Source organism: Octodon degus, unplaced genomic scaffold, assembly GCF_000260255.1.
Source record: "Octodon degus isolate 3935 unplaced genomic scaffold, OctDeg1.0 scaffold00026, whole genome shotgun sequence".
Lineage (NCBI taxonomy): Eukaryota > Metazoa > Chordata > Mammalia > Rodentia > Octodontidae > Octodon > Octodon degus.
The window spans coordinates 1,172,279-1,190,879 of record NW_004524602.1 but is presented as its reverse complement, the minus strand read 5'-3'; the positions used below and the strand labels follow the sequence as shown (position 1 = coordinate 1,190,879).

General features: G+C 46.9%; 1 protein-coding gene across 3 annotated transcripts in view; it reads left to right on the top strand.

Annotated features, from left to right (window-relative positions):
• Positions 1–13,799, top strand: part of Scaper (S-phase cyclin A associated protein in the ER) — a 438,975-nt gene extending 425,176 nt beyond the window's left edge. For all 3 annotated transcript variants that reach the window (XM_023712676.1, XM_023712675.1, XM_023712677.1), the window contains 3 exons: positions 7,239–7,430; positions 9,718–9,769; positions 13,435–13,799. In XM_023712676.1, the coding sequence (XP_023568444.1) occupies positions 7,239–7,430; positions 9,718–9,769; positions 13,435–13,538 (348 nt within the window). In that variant the 3' untranslated portion in view covers positions 13,539–13,799. The remainder of the gene's footprint in view (positions 1–7,238; positions 7,431–9,717; positions 9,770–13,434) is intronic.
• Positions 13,800–18,601: the final 4,802 nt, after the last annotated feature.

The following is an 18,601-nucleotide window of genomic DNA, read 5'->3' as shown; positions in this document are numbered from 1 at the left end:
CTGCCTTGTAGCAGCACCAGCTTGCAGAGAGGAATGCAAAGACGACTTTGTTTCTCCTGTGCTAAAAAAAATATTCTTTGTTCCAATGATTTACAGACTTTCAGTTGTCTCTTTTAATGAATTTAAATGTCTAGACACCTATCCTGGCCCCTCTGTTGAGGACATCTTGTCTCTGTCAAGATGAGGAAAAAAACAAATCAGGAATTCTTAGGCCAAAGAATTTGCCCTGGTGCAATTTAACTATTTGCATTCATTTCTGTTTGCTCCGTACCTCACTCACCTGCTACCCTGGCTGACAGCTAGCTTGGCCCCAGGTTGGAGAGACCTGCATTTGGGGCAGACTAAGAGAGGTCACCCTGTCCAGCCCAGCTCCCTGGACCATTTGCCAGGAGGTCAGTGGACTAGAGAGGGCCTGGCCAAAGCACCCAGTCCATTGTTCTTACAAATTCGAAGCCAGCATCCACTGAGGGTCTCAGAAACCCTGCAATATGTAGACCCTGGGTTCTGGTGTGATGGAACTCAGTGTGGGCACCAAACAAAGCTCATTCACTTATTCAGTTCCCAGACAGTGACTCCTCTTATTAAGCCAGTGCTGTGCTAGACCCTGGGACACATGCTGGTCATAAGGCGGTGGAAAAAGGGACAAACATCCTTGTCCTCCTATAGGATGCACCCTGGAAAGTTGGCCTCAGCAACTCTTCAATATCAGCAGTAAGACCAACTGAGGTCCTGTCTTCCAGTCAACAACATGCAGGCCATGGGGCTGGCATCCTTGGGACATAAGTATTTAGGAGTTTGCTATTAGGTGTGGGTAGGGGCTAATAAAAATACCATAAAACACAGAGCTTTCTAAAACCAGGTTGAGAAACAGTTAACTGGTCATAATTAATAAGACATTTTAATACTCGGATACAATACAGCCACACTCTTGAAATCAACTAGAAAAGTGGAATGGATCCAGAAAACTCTGAACTTTCATTTCTGCTTGAAAGAAATTTTATTCTCACCCTTGACTGACTCATGTCAGCTGCTGTCTCTCCCTCTCATCAGCTTTATTTGTGAGTCTCTGCTTTGCCGATTTCAATGTACTCATGGCCAGGAAACCCATTTTCATAGGACTCATTTCTGCAATGGAATTGCTAGACTGTGCTGGAACATGCATAACTCCTGCAACAGCCCTGTCCCTGAGAGCAGGGACACTCCTGAGGGCAGGCAGCCTCACTTGTCAGAGCCTCACCCAGGCTTAGCTGGAATCAAAGTTCTTATGTCCGATCACATGAGACAAACCCTAGGCACAGCTCAGCACAGAGCCAGCCCAAGGTGGGTATTTGACAGCAAGCCAAGAAGGGTATGTGTTTTTGAAGCCTGTTTTAGGTGTGTGTTGGTTGGTCTTCTCAGAGTGGCAGTGTGTCATTGTCTTCATCTGCGCTACCCACAGCACCCTGTAAGAAGGAGTCATGGGAATCAGCTCACACACAGGGACAGGATCCCTGCTGCCCAGGTCACCTTGGATCTGAAAGGAAGTCAAGATGCAAAGTCAGGAGTTTCCAGGCTCAGCTCCACCAGTTCTGGCTGGGGACCTAGGACAAGTTGCCTGAACTTCCTGCTTCCTCTTACAAGAGCTTTCTTTTCCCTGTCTGCCCCCTCAGAGCTCCGCCATTCAGAAGATGTAGGTAGGGAGGAAGGGACCTGGTATCCTGAGTGATCTGCGCCACTGATGGGCTCTCAGCAATACTGGATGTCATGGGGTCCTGGCAGTGTGGCATCATGAAAGTGACACCACCTTGAGACATCGGTGTCATCCACACTCACTCAAAGATGGAGTGATCTTTTCCAGAGCTGTCTTCTATGCAGGTCAGGAATCTGTGTTGGTGCCCCAGACCCTGAGAATCCCAGTGCCAGCTTCTTTCTCGAGGAGACAATGCATCACAGAAGCCATTGTTCGGAAACCAGCTACCCAGCTCAGGCACAGGTTGTGGGCAGGACAGAGACCTCCACATGTGTGGTTCCCCAAAAACACTAATGGATTTTGTAAGCTGGGGGCTCTGTCATTTTGTGACCTTCACTTCAGGAGCTCTGAGGACTTCTCTGTGGCTCACCCTTCCACAGAGGAATGGAGTGTACAGGGTAGTAATTTTCTCCCTCCTGGAAGCAAGAATGAAACTGTGTACAATTAATAGGTGCTGTTAATTGTCATGTCTTTGAGTTGAAAAGGAAGAGCCGTCTCTGACTGTGTTGGCTGGAAAGACTTCCTGGGTTTGAGGGTGTCACTGAGTTCTTTGAAGGTGTCTCATCCTGGTATGAATCAGGCCCCAGCCCCAGCCTATTCCCTCTTTGTGATTGGTGCATCTCACACTACAGCCTCTAAACGTACTTGCACTCAGCAAGTTGAGCCTCTGTCTCTGCACCACTCTACTTGTTTCTTCCCTCATGCTTATGCTGGGATTTTCTTTTCAAAGCAGTCAGGATGCATTTCCTACTTGGTCACCACAAGATCCTGGCTGGCATCCAGCACTGTTTGCATAGCTCTGTCCCATGTGGGTGGGGCTGAGAGGAATGAGCAATGGCTTGCTTCCCTGTGCCATGAAGCCTTTTAACAAGTCCCAGCCAGAGAGCAGGTCCTACCCTGCTCCACAGAGATGGTGGATCAGGAGAAAGCACTCACTGGGCCCCAGCCTGGGAGGACCTTCTGCTCCCTACAGTCAAGAGGAGAGACATGTCCAGGGCCCCAAGGCTGGGGAGGGACACCTTAACCAAGCACATGTGACTGGTATTCTGTACTGCATGGTCATACAGAGTGCTTCCTGAGATCTTCATCTGAGCCTTGAAGGATGCCAGTCACCACGTTTACAGAAAGGCCACCAGGGTCCAAATCCATAAAGTGACCCTAGGTCAGGGGTAAAGCCAGACTAGGGCTGAGTGAGCACTCTTGAGCCTGGGACTTTATACTGTGTGACCACTGAGAGACATTTGCTCAGGAAAAGCCTTTCTGAGGTGCACCAAGCTGGTAATGGTAGTCTGCCATTATGAAAGATGCCTCTATGCCTGGTGGTGAGGAATCAGGCTGTGCCTTGAGGTCAGCTGTATTCTCCCAACCTTGCATTGAAGCCCAGCCCTAACACTCTACTTGGAGATGGGGCTCATAGGAGTGAGTTGGGGTGAGGTGAAGTGAGATGGGTGGGGCCCTGGCCCAATATGATAGTGGCCCTCTAAGAGGAAGAGAGGGACTCAGGGAGGGAGAGGCATCTTGTGAGCCATGTGGAGGGAAGGTGAGACAAGCAGGTAGCCAAACACAACCCACTTGAACCTGCCACACTGGTGCCAATTTTAGACTTCATCCCAGAGCTACAGGAGACTATGTTGCTCATGCCACCACTGGGAGGCAGGGAATGGCATTTGTTATGTAGCTCAGGAGCTCAGGCATCTAAGACAGTCTGGTATTAGTGATACTGAATCCACCAACTCCCCTACCAGTTGCTCTACCTGCACTTGTAGGTGCCCAGGTCCAATCCCGCGCTTCAGGTCCCACCCACAGTGCCCTGCTGCCCTCCACCTGCACCTCAGTAAGGAACTTTGCTTCCACCATGAGCCATCTGACACTCTCAACACTGAGTTGTTACTCATGTATTGAGAAGAGATTTCCTGTTCTGTGTCCCTCCAGCATTCATATAACACTTGGTCTGAGCACCATAGTACCCACCTGTAATCCTGGCACAGTGGAAGGCTGAGGCAGGAGGATAAGTTCAAGCCCAGTTTACGCAATTTAATGACTTAGCAAGACCCTGTCTTAAATAAAAGATTTTTAAAAAGGCTGGACATGTAGTTCAGTGCAAAGGCTCTGAGTTCCCAAAATAAAATAAAAAAGCCCTAGGCACAGGAGCTGCTTGGAAGATGTTTGCTGAGACTGGCGCTCCGCAGCTGTGAGGCTTGTGGATGAGTGGCACTGGGCTCAGCAGCAGCTGAGAAGCAGTGTGTCCATCTATCTACTCAGGTTTTTTGTTTTAATTTTATTTTCAGGTTCTCTTTTAAATGAGTTTCTGCTTTCTTCCCAGCAGCCAGATCTTCCTGACCCTCTCTCCACCTGCGTATAGTACATGTCACCAGGGTACAGGCTCCTTTTTCTAAAGCCACTGTTTCCAGAATCAACGGTTTCAGAAAAGGAGGAGGCGCCATGGGATCTGCACCTCCCTCTGCCACACCCTGCCCATGCGCAGTGCTCCCACATGGAGGCTGTGCCTGGCCTGCGCTTGGAAGGCCAGAGAGGAGCAAGGCTGTCTTGGCCCTCTTCAGAGTGACCAGGGATGGCTCAGCCACGCCTGGAAGCATTGCCTGCCTCGTGATACAGTCAAATCATGTGCATAGACTATTTTTCAAATTCAGAACATAGGAATCTAATTTTCAGTGAGAAGGAATAGATTTAAAGATCCAGCATTATTTTGTCATAGTCTTTATCAGGGTACATGTGACCCTCTGCTCGCTTTATGAAATTGAGCTGTTCACTTAATGGGTGTGTTATGTGGATAAATGTTTACTTTTTTAAATTGACCACCTTAAAAGCCAGAGCAATTGAGCGGCTTGCCAAGGCTGCTCAGCTCACAGTGAGCAGAGGCAGGCGCCAGCTCTGCTTGCTCTCCTGCTAGTCCCTTATTTAGCACCGCACCACAGGGCCAGGCCCACTCTTGTTCTTTTGAGACTGGTGTTTCTGGAGTTCCCTTAGCTCCTTAGAGCCCTGCTTAGCATCTGAAAGTGTCCACAAATCCGAAAGACTGAGCCAGCCCTGCTGGACTTGCTGCCTCTAGCTGATGACAGTGGCCTCCACAGACAGACACAGTAGGCTGCCCTCACTGGAAGGGAGCTCAGTGTAGCACCTGTGTGTTATGTTGGCCTCAAAAGTGGGGCAGGTGTCCAGGCGAGGCTCAGGGCGGGGCCTGCTAAGGACTTCTGTCTTCAGAGGTGACACCAGCTTCAGGGAATGACACACAGCCCCTCAGTGGAACACCACACAATATTCCCAGCCTAAGATGATTCACTGTGCACACTGTGTTCATCCAAAGAGCCTCCCTCTGAGTCCTTGAGCAGCACTAACTTGCTGTGGAGTTGAGAATGTCAGCAAACCAAGATGACATTTGATCAGCCACAGCCAGGGAGGGAATGGCCAAATGGAATAAAACTGAGCTGACCCTCTCCACCCCTATCCCATCTGTCAAAAGCCCCTCAGACAACTTTCTTCTGGTACCCAAAACCCTGAGCTCAAAGTCAGGATGTTTGCATTCCCAGATGCTTCCTTGCCCCAAAGGAAAGTGCTTAGCTAATTCAGCTGACATCAGGCTCATGACATACATCCACCTGCCACCTATGCCACAGACCCACCTGAATTAGCCCACCAAGTCTCACTGCTATAAGCCAGCTCTTTCCTGGACCTCCTCATCCCATCTTCCCACAAGGTCTGAAATGTGGTTAGGAAGATATTAACAACTTGGCTGCATGATGTCCCACCCTGGTTCATGGTCGGGCCTGGGTTGGGTAGGCTCTTCCTAGCCCTTGTAGACTCCTCCATGTGCCCTGATTTGGTCTTGTCAGGGTGGGCCTCCCATTGGAATTTCTTAGCCCAAGCCAGCAGAACTGTTTCCATCCATTGTGTCTGCAGCCAGCCATCTCACTCTGCTACTGGAGATCTCAACAAAGTCACCCTATAAACAGGCAAAGGAGAACCCACTCTGTACTTTGAAGAGACCCAGGAGTCCCTACAGTCCCTACTTTCTGCTTCCAGAGACCAAGAGCAAAAAGTTCTGATGATACTCATATCCCACTTTGGTTTACCAGGAGCCAAGCATGACATTTTTGAGTTAGCACTGCACCTGTGCCAGCCAGATCGAGCAGTTTAATGACTTTTCAGTCAGCAAACCTTCCAATAATAGCATTTTAACAATGAAGTTTTGAAGAAAAAACATGTTATTAATTTTTGCCCAAAGAACAAGGGGAGACTTCTGATAGTAGTATCATTATAAATCCTAATGTGCTGACCATTTGGCTGCATGACAAACTGTCTAGCTGGTAATTAAAGATCTAAGTCAATGCTTTATCAATACAGTAAACGATAGACATATTTTTCTGAACCCTGTCAGAAATAGCAGCACATAGCCATGTGCAGAATTGTCACACAGTGCAAGTCTTTAAAATTCCTTTTGGATTTGAAGGTATTAACAAGTCCCTATCAACATTCTCTAAAGGTTTTTGATGTCATTTTAGCTATTGAACAAAAATATGTGAACTATTACTTTGTTGATTTTGTTCTAAAACCAAACTGCATTATCATCGGAGAGTGTATTCTTAAAGTATTGTTAAAAGTACTTTGAAAACTTGTAAATCCTTGTAATTTATGTTTCTCCTGCCTCTGCTATTTCATTCTGTCCTTCTGGTTTTAATTTGAATGCAGTCGTGCCTGGGTGTGTACCTGTAAAATTGTGTTTTTCCAAGTACAATTTACAGTCCTGACCTTAGGTTTTACAGTGTTCCTAACTGTCTCAGCGCTTCCTCCTGTGGCATGAAGTGGGCTTTGGGTCACCCAGCTCTTTCATATTAGAACTGTCTAATCAAAGTTACTCGAAACAGATCTGATTCTGGCATTTCTTAGTTTATCGTGTGGGCCTCAGGAGTAAATTAGGAGGGCTTCCCTGCAAGCCCATTAATTGCATTGCTCTATTTCTTAAAATGTACACAGTTGTAAACCTAGACTGCTTCAAGACAACAGTCTCATTTATCTAAACAATTCTCCTTTTAGATTCAATGGCACTGATGGAAACAAAGATAAGGAGCATGGATTGGAGGAAGGGTCTTTAGAGCCTGTGCTGGCTGAAACCATTCCCAGTCCCGAGTCCGTCCCCTTTCTTTCCAGGCCTGGCCTATATACTACGGAATTGATCTGTCTGCATGCAGGGCATCCAGCGAGGGGCCATGGGAGGGCTGCAGTGGGCAGGGCCAGGGAGCTTTCTGTAAGTTTAAGGGCCCAGCTGCCGTGCTTTGTTAAAGCCTGTGTGCTCTGAGTCTGAAGCTGCACCCTCAGCGTGAATTATAATTTTTACATGGCTGTACAGGTCTGGCATATTTTCTGTACATGGGGAAAGAATTAAGTTTTATTTCCCACTCTCTTCAAATATAATTCAGTAAACGCCTCTAGGAGTCGAGGGCTCTTCCTCACACTCTCACCCTGTTCTGTGGCTCCAACCCCTCTGTTCTAGGTAATTGTACAGTCAGGCCGCCACCCTACAGTGCTGCAGAAGCTGTGCCAGCTGCCCTTCCAGTACTTCAGTGACCCACGGCTGATCAAAGTGCTGTTCCCCTCGCTGATCGCTGCCTGCTACAACAACCGCCAGAACAAGGTCATCCTGGAGCAGGAGATGAGCTGCGTCCTGCTGGCCTCCTTCATCCAGGTAACCCCCAGCTAAGCCCTGCTCTCTGGCATGTGTGTGAACTGATGTGACTGAAAACAAAGTAAAAGTCAGCCAACTGATCACGCTCATCTTCTGTTCTCCGTCTTAAAAGCTTCGTCTACTTCTGCACTTAAAACTTCATTTCCTAAAATGCCACTCACAGAACTGAGGCTGCCTGTTACATAATTTCTACCTGAAGGGCTTCAAAGAAAGGAAGTTTTTGCTGTTAATGAAATGGAAAACCCACACTCAAAAAATGTGTTTCAGAGACCGCCAGACTGCAGGACTTTGACTGCTACATTTATCTTGCATTTACTTGCTTTTAGTCTAGCTTTGAAATGGGCAGAAACTGCTGGAAAAAAGCAAGTAAGCTCCAGCTTATTTGTAAATTTTTAAATATGATTTTCATAAGTGTACGTACATGATGGAGCCTGTTGCTTACCTATAGATAAATTAAACATTTTAAATACTTTCTAAAATGGTTCTTCAAGGTGCCCATAGATTAAATTATTACTGTTCCCTAGAAAATATTACTAACAGCCTTATATTTTCCTGATTTGGTTAAACTCTACAGAGCTAGAATCAGAATTAGTGCCGTAGCAAAGTAATAATTCCAAATCTAAATTTATTCAGTCCACACCATAGAAAATCAAGTTGATTATTCAGTAACATCTGTTAGTAACTAATTTTCTGTCCTTGTAGATTTTTACTTTCTAAAAAGTCTCGTTTACTTTCAAATGTGCTACTGTAAAATCACTGTTCTTGCCTCCAGCAGACATAGTCAATAGCCTGTGCTTTCCGGGTCTTCGTAATAGTGAAACAGAAACCAGGGTCCTGTGTCTCATTGTTTCTTGCTGCCTCATCCGCATCGGTCACTGTCAGGATTGACCACGCCCAGCCTCGCCGGGTGAGAGCAGAGGACAGTGAGAGGGAGCGCCAAGCCTCTTTACCTTAGACATTAGTGCTTTATGGTTTCTAAACTACTCTCTATTAAATGATTAATTAATAAGCCAGTAACATCAACCATACATAGACCTGTTTTGTTTCTAGCCTAGTTGCTACATTTAAGTCTGGGTTTCATTTTCTGGAAATGTTTTCAAGTCAGCTACTCGGATTTCCAAATATGAGTCTCTAAACTGTCTTATAATAAATCTTCATATGTTCTCACAGCCTCAGTGTTGAATTAAATAGAAAATACATTATAGACAATCTGCAGCCTGTGACCTTTTCCATTCAGATTGCTCACCCTTGCATTCAGCAGGTAATTTTGAGCATGTACGCTGTGTACCATCCAAGGCACTACAACTACAGCTGTGAATGAAACAGATCAGTGTTCCCACCTTTACAAATCTTTCACTTAACAGCAACAAAAAAGTAAAACAAATATCGCATGAGAGGCAGTGAGCCCCATGGGTGAGAAGCAAAGCAGGACTGGTGCAGCTCCTGAGGTACGGGCAGAGCAGACCATGCCCTGGCAGTGACTGAGCAGAGCCCAGGGGAATCTGCACCAGCAGCGGTACGCAAGTCTTCAAGTACTCAGAGAACATCTTACAGAAATGCAAATAAAGCCACAATCGAAAGGTCAAACACACTTCCTGTCTTCATCTGCTAATGATCCAAAGTACCTCTAAATCTACCTTTCTCCATTCCAAAAAGATCCATAAGTAAATGCCACAGAAACTTCTTACACTGCCTTCTTGTATCAAGTTTTTTTCCTACTAATAATTGTGGTCAAGGGACTGTGCATTGGATTTTACTTTATGAAATGGTTCTTTAGGTCCTGTGTATTAAATTATTAATATTCTGTTGAAAATGATACTAAAATAGTGACTGATTTGGCATGGCTTTCTGAAGATTTATATATTATATACTATATTTTTCAGTTTCCATCTAAAAGTAAAACTATCAGTTTTTAAGATTTAGCAGCAGAAAATCCATAATCTTTATTATAGGCTGTTAAAGTTATACTTTTTCAAAATCATGAAAGTGTTAATAGTTTAAGACAGTGAATTTGGTTAGGTACAAAGTAAAGTTTCAGTTTCCAAAGTATGAAGCAGCCTGGCCCTGGTGAGACTTATTTAGCAAGACTCAAGTTATCACCATTCACTTAAGGAAATTCCTAAGAACCTGGACCTGTAACATGACTTCCTTCTGCTTTCATATTTGAGCTCAAGATTACTTGTGCACAGTGGTTGTGTGCACAAGTGGTTGTGTGCACAGGGATTTACCAGCCCTCTGAGGTGTGCTCTGCTCAGAGATGCCTTAGAACCCCTCTCTTCCCATACAGGACTTCACACAGACGCCAAGCCAGGCGGACTCCCAGCTGCAGCAGCCCAGAGGTAGGTCTCCGGCAAAGTGAACCTTTCATAGATGTACGTTTGTACCCCCTTGGGGAAGCATTACAGAAATTCCAGTTTTCTACCAAATTTGCCCTGAAGCACAAATGCATCTGAATATACAGAGAAGTCAGAGGCAGTGACGAAAAGCACAGGCCCTCTTCCTGCTCCCAAGGCAGCTGAACCAGGTAGGGCACCAAATCGCTAAGAGCCACTCTGGACTGCATCGCTAAGAGCCACTCATGGGCCTGTGGCACTCATATCAAGGCCAAAATAACAGGTTTAGTTCCCTGTCTGTGTCCAGAATAAAGTTTTTAATAGTAGTAGCCCAAAATTTCCCCCTGAATTCAAGTGTTTGAACTTTTTATTAAAAAATAATTGTTTTTCTTATCCTGCTGTGCCAGCCCCACCCCCAGGTATGCTGAGACAGCGATTGAGACTGAGAGTGATGGTATTTACCTATAATCCCAGCTCTTGGGAGGCTGTAAGCAGGTGGATCACTACGAGTCTGATCTAGTAGTGAGACCCTGAACACCCTGTAGACCCTTCCCTAAAATACAAATAAAAAAAATAATGATAATAATAATAATAATAATAATAATAATAGTTTTAACCAGTCATGGTGGCACAGACCTATAATCCATGGCCTTTAGGAGTCTGAGGACTAAAAGTATGAGCCCAGCCTGGGCAAATCAGTGACTTAGTAAGACTCTCAAGAAACTTTTAAAAAATTATCTGGAATAAAGAATTCAAAAACTAGACTGGACATGGTGGCACACACCTATAATCCCAGCACTTGGGAGGCTAAATACAGGAGGATCACTATGAGTTCGATCTATATAGTGAGACCCTATTGTAGACCCTATATAAAATGGAAAAAAAAAAAACAAACAAACTAGATCACACAAAAGAAGAGGACTAATCAAGAAATTGACAAATGAAAGAACAGACCTGGAATTACAAATGGCCAGCAAGCATAAAAACAGTGCTCAACATGTCTGGATATAAGAAAATGCAAATTAAAGCAACTCTGAAGATTTCACATTACACCAGAAAGAATGGCCTCATCTGCAAGTCAGAAAGCAAACGCTGATGAGGCAGCAGTGAAAAGGAAACCTTCCTGCATTGTTGGTGGGCGTGTAAACTGGGGGAGCCAATATGAAAATTGGTGTGGAGGTGCCTCAAAATGCTACAAATTAAGAATTCCATTTGAAGGGTCAGGCAGGTAGCTCAGCAGACTAAAGTGCCTGCTTTGGCAGACATAGGGACCAGGGCTTGATCCTTGGCTTGCCATGCCGGCCCCCCCACCAGGGGCATGCTGAGAGGGCAGTTGAGGCTGGGCATGGTGGTGCGTACCTGTTACCCCAGCGCTTAGGAGGCTGAACATAGGAGGATCACTACAAGTCCGATCTGTGTAGTGAGACCCTGTAGACCCTGTACTAAATACATTTTTTAAAAAAAATTCATTTGATCTAGCTACTCCCCTTGTAAGCATCTTCCCAAAAAAGCTAAAGACATCATAGTACAATAATATGTATGTATAATAATGTTTATAGCAATACAATTCATAATAGCTAAGTCCTGGAAGCAGACTGTATGTCCATTAATAGACTAATAGGTAAAGGAAATGTGGTATTTATACATAGTGGAGTACCACTTGGCTATAAAGAAGGATAAATTTGAGACATTTGTAGGAAAGTGGATGCACCTAGAAAACACTGTTGTGTGAAGTCAGACACATAAGCTTAAAGAAGAGTATTCCTCATTTGAGTAAGACAAACAAAGGGCAAAGCCAGGGATGGGTAGAAGGGAGCAAGGAGATAGAGCTTTTGCAAATGGAAGGGGTCCAGGAGTCTGAGGGAGAAGGGGAGGAGAAGAGGATGACTTAAGCTGTGTCACGTCAGATACCAAGTGCAGATGCCAGATGCCCATGGTGAATGTAAGCACTGTACATCATAAACAACTAAGAAGAAGACGGGAAAGGGACTTAAAGATGGAGGGGGGGTGGGAAAGGAAAGGAGATTTAAAAGGAACCTGTGTTCTATACATGTTCCTACTCCTTAAGATGAATGTAAACTTCATGTACTGCATATATGTACTCATGATGTAAAAATGCTTTCAGCATAAAGGGTTGGGGCTGCAGCTCGGTGTAGAGGCCCTGGGTTTAGTCTTGGGGTGAGCAAACTTGCAAGCTTTTCTCTGCTGTGGGTCAGCTGAAACATTTCCTCTGATCAGAAATAGAAATTTACAGTCTTAAACTTTTACTTTCTAAATCTTCTGATCCCAGAGTAGGGTTGAGAAGCACGGCTGCGGCTTTGCTTGTTGCAGCAGCATCTCTGATTAATCCTCTGGTGCCAGTGTTCTGCAGTGCCTCAATAGCTTGCTTGTGTTTCAAGTGGCATTCAGTGCCCACTGCCCCACCCAGCGGCCCCACTCTGAGAGGCCTAGGGCTATGCAGCCTGGTGGGCAGGTGTTAGAAACTGTGCAGCAGGAAGTAAAATTTCTTACAATGTCATAAGAAATGCCATTTTTTATTGACTTACTCAGAAAAGTAAACAGAAAGCTATGTAGCTTTTCAGAGGTTCAAGCCAACACCTCAGCTGGTGCCATTGGACAGGGCTGGGATTCACGTGTGACCAGCTCTGCCAGGCTCAGCCACTGCCCTCCTGCCCAGCCTCAGTGGCTGCTGGAGACAGCAGCGGATCTGCTGTTAACTACTGCACAACTTTCTACATTTCAAGAATACATGAAAATACTTTTAAAAGTCTTCTAATGTATTTATGTTTAATTGTACAATGGCTGGATTTTTCTGTTTTTGTTTTTGTTTGGTTTTGAGGGTTTGGAGGTTTGTTTTTTGCCAGTAAGGCTTGCAGACTTTTTTTCTTCTTCTACTTTCTGTTCTTGTGTGTCGCCCTGTGGAGGGCGCAGCCTGGAAGCTGCCCCTGGGCTCAGCCCTCTTCTCCTCAGGCTGCAGTCTTGCCTTCCTCACCCTGCAGCTTCACTCACAGAACTGCAAACGGCAGCCCGGGCAGCCCGCCTTGTTTTGCTCCAAGACAGCCAATGTCAGTGACGGCTCCTGGTGTCTTTACTTGCTTAAAGAAAAGAGGGTGCCTCACAGCCAGTCAGCAGGCACCCCGACATGGTCCCTTTTTGTTTCAAGGAGGCGCCCATGAACCCCCGCCCCTACCACCCTGAGCTGCACTCAGGTGAACTCCACTGCAAGCGCCTCAGCCGCCACAGCGTCCTCGCCAGTCCCTCTGCGCTTCAAATTATACTTAAGCTAAACACGGTTTTTGTTAAGCAAACTATTTAAGGGCTACATGTGGCTGCATGGGCGCCATCTCCAGCCACAGTCACGTCGACACACGGGACACCTTCCCAGGAGAGCCCCCCACGCTGGAGTCCTCAGTTTCCACCATGTTTTATATATGGCTTGGTGCCTGAATATTGGAGAAGCACAAACTGGATTGTAGTTAAAGTGTATATTCTGTATTTCATACTTTCAATAATTCAGTATGGAGACAGATCAATCACCTCATTAACATAAAATGCATGATTTATTAGAAGTATTTTGTCTCCAACTGGTACTCTTAGATATCAAAATAAATTTCTTAAACATCAAAAAATTTGTCTGTAATTTAACTGTTTAATCTTTTTGTTCCTCTCAGGAAGATGCCTTGGTCCCCAAGACTATCTTGAACTGGCTAACAGATTTCCTCAGCAGGCCTGGGAAGAAGCACGACAGTTTTTTTTGAAAAAAGAAAAACATTAAATGTTTTGGCTGCTCTGAATTTGAGTAGGCTTGGTAATATTTCCAGCGTTCCAATGGCACCTTCCGGCCTTGTTTATACCCCCAATGTTCATATGATACCTACTTTGCACTATTTATAATGACTGTAGATACTTCAATGTCCTCCCTAATTTTGCAAGTTAAACTTATTTCACTTATGCACAGTATTTTGGAGTTTGTTAACTTCCATTTTATGGCAATATATAATTTGCATTTGTAATATGGGCAAAAATAAAAATTAAATTGGCACGTCTGTTTTGTTCTTGTAATAAAATAACTTATTCTAACTTCCGTGTTGGATTTTTGTGTTGTGATACAAATTTGAAAGGGAAGTGTGCATTCGAGCACCTGGTAGTCTTAAAGCTTTAATGCTGGCCTGCTGAGATTTTTTTCCTCGAGATTTGCCATCAGGCACTGTGGCTGCGAGGGGCGTGCAGCCTGGCCCTGCCTTTCCCGGCAGGGAACCCCCAGGACCCCCATGTAAGAACCCGAGGGTGGGATCGTCCTCGGGCACAGCTGAGTGATGGAGGCCTTGGTCACCCAGGGGACCTTCTCAGATCGCGTGAGACAAAGCAACACCAGGTATAACCTCGGTGGCCTGGCTCCGAACAAGTTTTAAATTATTGCCTTGCTCAGGTCCGGCGTTGCCACATGTGCTCCATCTGAGCCCAGGTCGGGGCTAAGCCGGTCACTGAGTGACATCAGTAATAATTTCTGTCGGATTAGGATCACACATTACCAGGAAAGGAGACCCTGTCTGGAAGGATTGATCTAGAGAATGAAGCTCAAGATGGGGGGCAGCTGGGAGGTGCAGGAGCCTCGCAGCCCAGTGGAGCTGACTCACCTGGGCTGGGATCGCAGCAAGGCTGTGAGCCAGCGACTAGGAAAAGGGGTCAGGTTAAACAAAAACAGCATGACGGGACAGCAGGAGAAGGCCTCCCCATGCCCAAACTGGGACCCTGGAGTCACCAGCTCGAAATGTGAAGGTCGGGACAGGAGGAGGCCGGGTGCAGTTCCCAGTGGAGGCTCCGGGGTTCCAGCTGAGTCAGGGGATATTCTCGGAGTCCCGCGCGCTAGCTGCTCGGAAGTTCGCCCGGAATAGCCGCGGCGCCTCGCCCCCAGAAGCCCCGGTCCGACCAGATCCAGTCCTATCCCTGCTCCCGGTTCCCGGTCCCTTCACTGGGACGGCACTGGGGTCGGCGCTGGGCGAGAGGCGACTGCGGGCCAGGCGAACTAGCGGGGTACGGTGGGCCCCGGACCCGGAAACGGGCGGGAATCAGGGAACCAGCCGGGGCCTTGATCGTCACCCCTGTTCTGGGCCTCCGGTTCTCAGGCGTGAGTCCGAGGCCAAGGGGTTCAGGTCCCCGCCTTCACGACCCCTTCAGCCCAGCTTTTTCCCAGGGTCTGGTTAATAGGAAGGAAACGACTCCTCGAGTCCCGCGCCCGCTCCCCTGGCGAGTCCCCGCCTCCTTCCCCGACCTCCGCCCCCAGGTCGCAGGCCCCACGCGCGCGGTGACCCAGGCGCTCGCGCCAGCCCTGCAGCGGTCCGCCGGGCACCCGCGCCCTTTCCTGCTCTCAGTCCAGCTCTGTTTATCTGCATCCTCCGTGCAAGCTCCGCCAGCAAGGTGCTGGGCTGTAACGGGCAGCCCTGAATCTCGGTATTTTCAAGAAAGTTTACTTTTACATCAATCAGACCCATGTTTAAAAGCCTCTAATCTTCCCCGAATCAGCTTAATAAACTCTCTGAATTTCCTGCTTTTATCACAACTCTATTGGGAACTCTCTGTAAATAGTTTTCCATCTATTGTTTTCTCTCTCCAGCAGACTGCACTCGGGTAATTCTCTTGCTCTCGCTGGTGAAGGCGCACGTGGGAAAACAGCTCACTAAATGCGTGGCGGCCTGCGTCGTCCCTTAGGCAGCGGTGGCAAAATCGCAAATTTTCCAGAGTAGTCTTAGGCAGTGTCTCATTTAAATCCCGTCTTTGCGGCTCTGATAAAAATTGAGTTTTAAGTTATTCCATATTCAAAACAGGCTGATTTCTGTTTCATACCCATTAAATATTAAAGTTCATTGGGAATACTGCCACAGGGACTCTAAATTTCCCAGAATGATGCAGTCTTTTAGTGAATATTAAATTGTGTGGTATAATAGCCATAAACTTTTCCATCTCCGGGAATTCCTTTTCTGCCTCAATTTAATCGAGCTACCCAAATTATTAGATAACTCTGCTGAGAAACGTCTTATTCTGAAGTGAATCTAGCTAAATAATTTACTCGGATCTTTCCCCCCTTTTCTTGCATTGAGATTTCACTACCCAACTGGGTATCTCTCATGTTAAAAGTTCAGTTAGCATAAAATACAACACTTGTAATTGTTACAGGTAATTTAATTTACAAGGATATCCCTACTGTATTACGGAAGATGTTTAAAGATGACCTGGAAAGCAGTAAAACTGATATTTATTAATGTTACTAACAAACTGTGGATCTGACACCTCACCAGGGACTGCTGGGAGCACACTTCAGAGCTAAAAGCCCTTTTCTTGGAAATCCACATAGAAAACGATGCCTGCCCTTGAGTGGCTGGCAAGTACTGGGCGAGGCTGAGGTGTCTGATACAGTAATGCAGACAGAAGATAAGGCTTCTTACTAGGAGAACAATGGAATGTTTGCCACAGTAACACCGACAAGATACAGGAAATATTGCAAAGAGGAATTAGGTTTTTGATCTAACGATGACAAGGGAAACGATCTTTGTAATTAGGTAGATGTTTCTATTCATAGCTTTGAAATACTGCAGCTCTTCAAAAATTCAGAAGTAATTAATGGTTAATGACATTCTTTATTCAATAATCTACTTGTTTCTTTTAAATAAGAGAGAAACTCTTATTTGGATAAATCCAAAATTTCCAAAAAATAAGGTTAATTCAAAGTTTATTTATTTTATTTATTTATTTATTTATTTATTTATTTATTGGCAGAACCAGGGGTTGAACTCAGGCCCTTGTACTTGCCAGGCAAGCGCTTATTCTATTGAGCCATCTCCCCAGCCCCCTGAGCCAAAGTTTAGTTCTTATCCAGAAGGTAAAAGGAGAAATCTGCATTTCTGTTTCAGAGAGAATGGTCTAAGTTAATGGAATGAAGCTTCTAAGAACCCAGCCCTGGTTATTAAAACCGTTTCTGGGTACTTGAGAGGTAAAGCTGGTCCTCATTAACCAACCATATCTTTTCCCTTATCTTTTTAAGTTTGCAGCACTATTTCCTAAGTACTGAACGAGGGGACTGTTCCCTTTAATAGTTGTGCTAGCATCACCTTGACTTTCAGAAAGGAAAAAAAAAAAAAGGTGACTCAATTCCCACCTCTTCCCACCGTCTTTTAATAACTGCCCATAAATCTTCCATTCTATTTGGGGTCAGGGTGGAGGCAGCTGTGTGACCCAACCCCGCCCAAAGCTGAGCCTGGGACCCCGGTGGCTCTGACAGAAGGCGCCCATTTCTGCACCAACGATGCGCACATTTTTCCTTACCGCCGATATCTGAGCTAGGGTAGCAACAGTCCCCCACGGTCTGGGCGGTGCCCTCTTTCAAAATAAATCCCGATGAAAGATGGGTCGTTTAGTTCCTGAGACAAGGAAATGGAAAGGCAATGCCAACAATTGTTGCGGGGCGGTGGCCCGGTTGGGGTTTCCTTGCGCCCGCTAGGGCTGCTTTTGGGAAAGATCCGACCCGGCTTCAGAGGGTTAAATATTTGCAAAGGGTAAAACCTGAGCCTCCTGGTTTTTTGTGCTTGCCCGGGGCTTGCTAGAGATTCGGTATCTCCCGGTTATTTCCTGCGATCACTAAAGCCAGTTTTCAAGAAAACAAGTCGCAGGGTTTGAAATGTCACACCGAGTGACCTGGACATGGGTATACAGGGGCTATCCCTGCCCCCTCCGCTCTAGGTCTGGAAAGAAAATAAACCCAGGACACGCCAGGCTGGCTCTGGGGCGCTCCTTCCCGGCGGGCGGGCCGGTGTCTCCTGCAGGTGATGCCGGCAGATAAGGCGCCGTCCGCCCGCCGTCTAGACTGGGAGGGGGGTGAGTGACGCACAGAGCCGGGACCGACCGGGACACCGCGCAGGATCTCAAGGGACGGACCGAGTCTCGGTCTTGCGAGTCCGACCACAGACGGGCGTCTGTCGCGCTGCCGCCAAGCGCGTGCTGCGGGTTTCCCTCCAAAGCGCAGTAGCCACACCACCCGCGGGCCTCCACCGCGCCACACTGGACACTCTGGAAGGGATGCTGCCAGGTTCCTTCCGGAAGCAGCTGGACTGGGCAGGCAAGGCCCCGCCCCCACCAGCCTCGGCCCTCCTAGCGACCAATCATCTTCGAGCCCGCCCCCACGCGGCGACCAGTCCGGGCCAGGCCGGGCCCCTCCGGCGCACAGGGCAGCACACCGCTCAGAGAGCACTACGAGGCCCATACTGAATTTCACTGCAACTAATGGAACTCTTGAGGCTTTTTCATCCAGCCATTCCCTGGGGCAACAGGACACAGCAGCAGCCTGGCATCAGGTTATCAATTTTTATTAAGATCAAAATATTCGTCCACTATGAACTGGTTCTCACAATAAATAACAATAACTTACGTTTGATCGGCAAAGGCTCACACTCCGTCCTCCGTCAACCGATAACTTAACACGCTTGTAAAGAAAGTCCAGTCCTGCTTTTCCAGCAATCATGCGCGTGGAACCATGTGTTTGCTCTTCCGGACCCACAGGACCCACGGTTCTCCACGCGGTCCGCGTGTGGGCGGGGCCTCGTGCAGCACGGGGAGGGAGGGGCAGCACTAACCCTGGTGGATCCCAGGTTCTGGTTTTGGGAAAAATAAAAAGTCCTGGGAGCGGGGTCTCCAGCTGGCTGTGGGCAGGCTATGTCCTGGAGCTTTGCAGGCCTGACCTCGGGGTTTTCCCTTGGTCCGCTCTCAATGACAACGGAGACAAGACGAGCTGGCACGGCCTGAGCTGGGTGTCATGCGGGGAGCATGCGAGGTCCGGCGGGGGTCCGC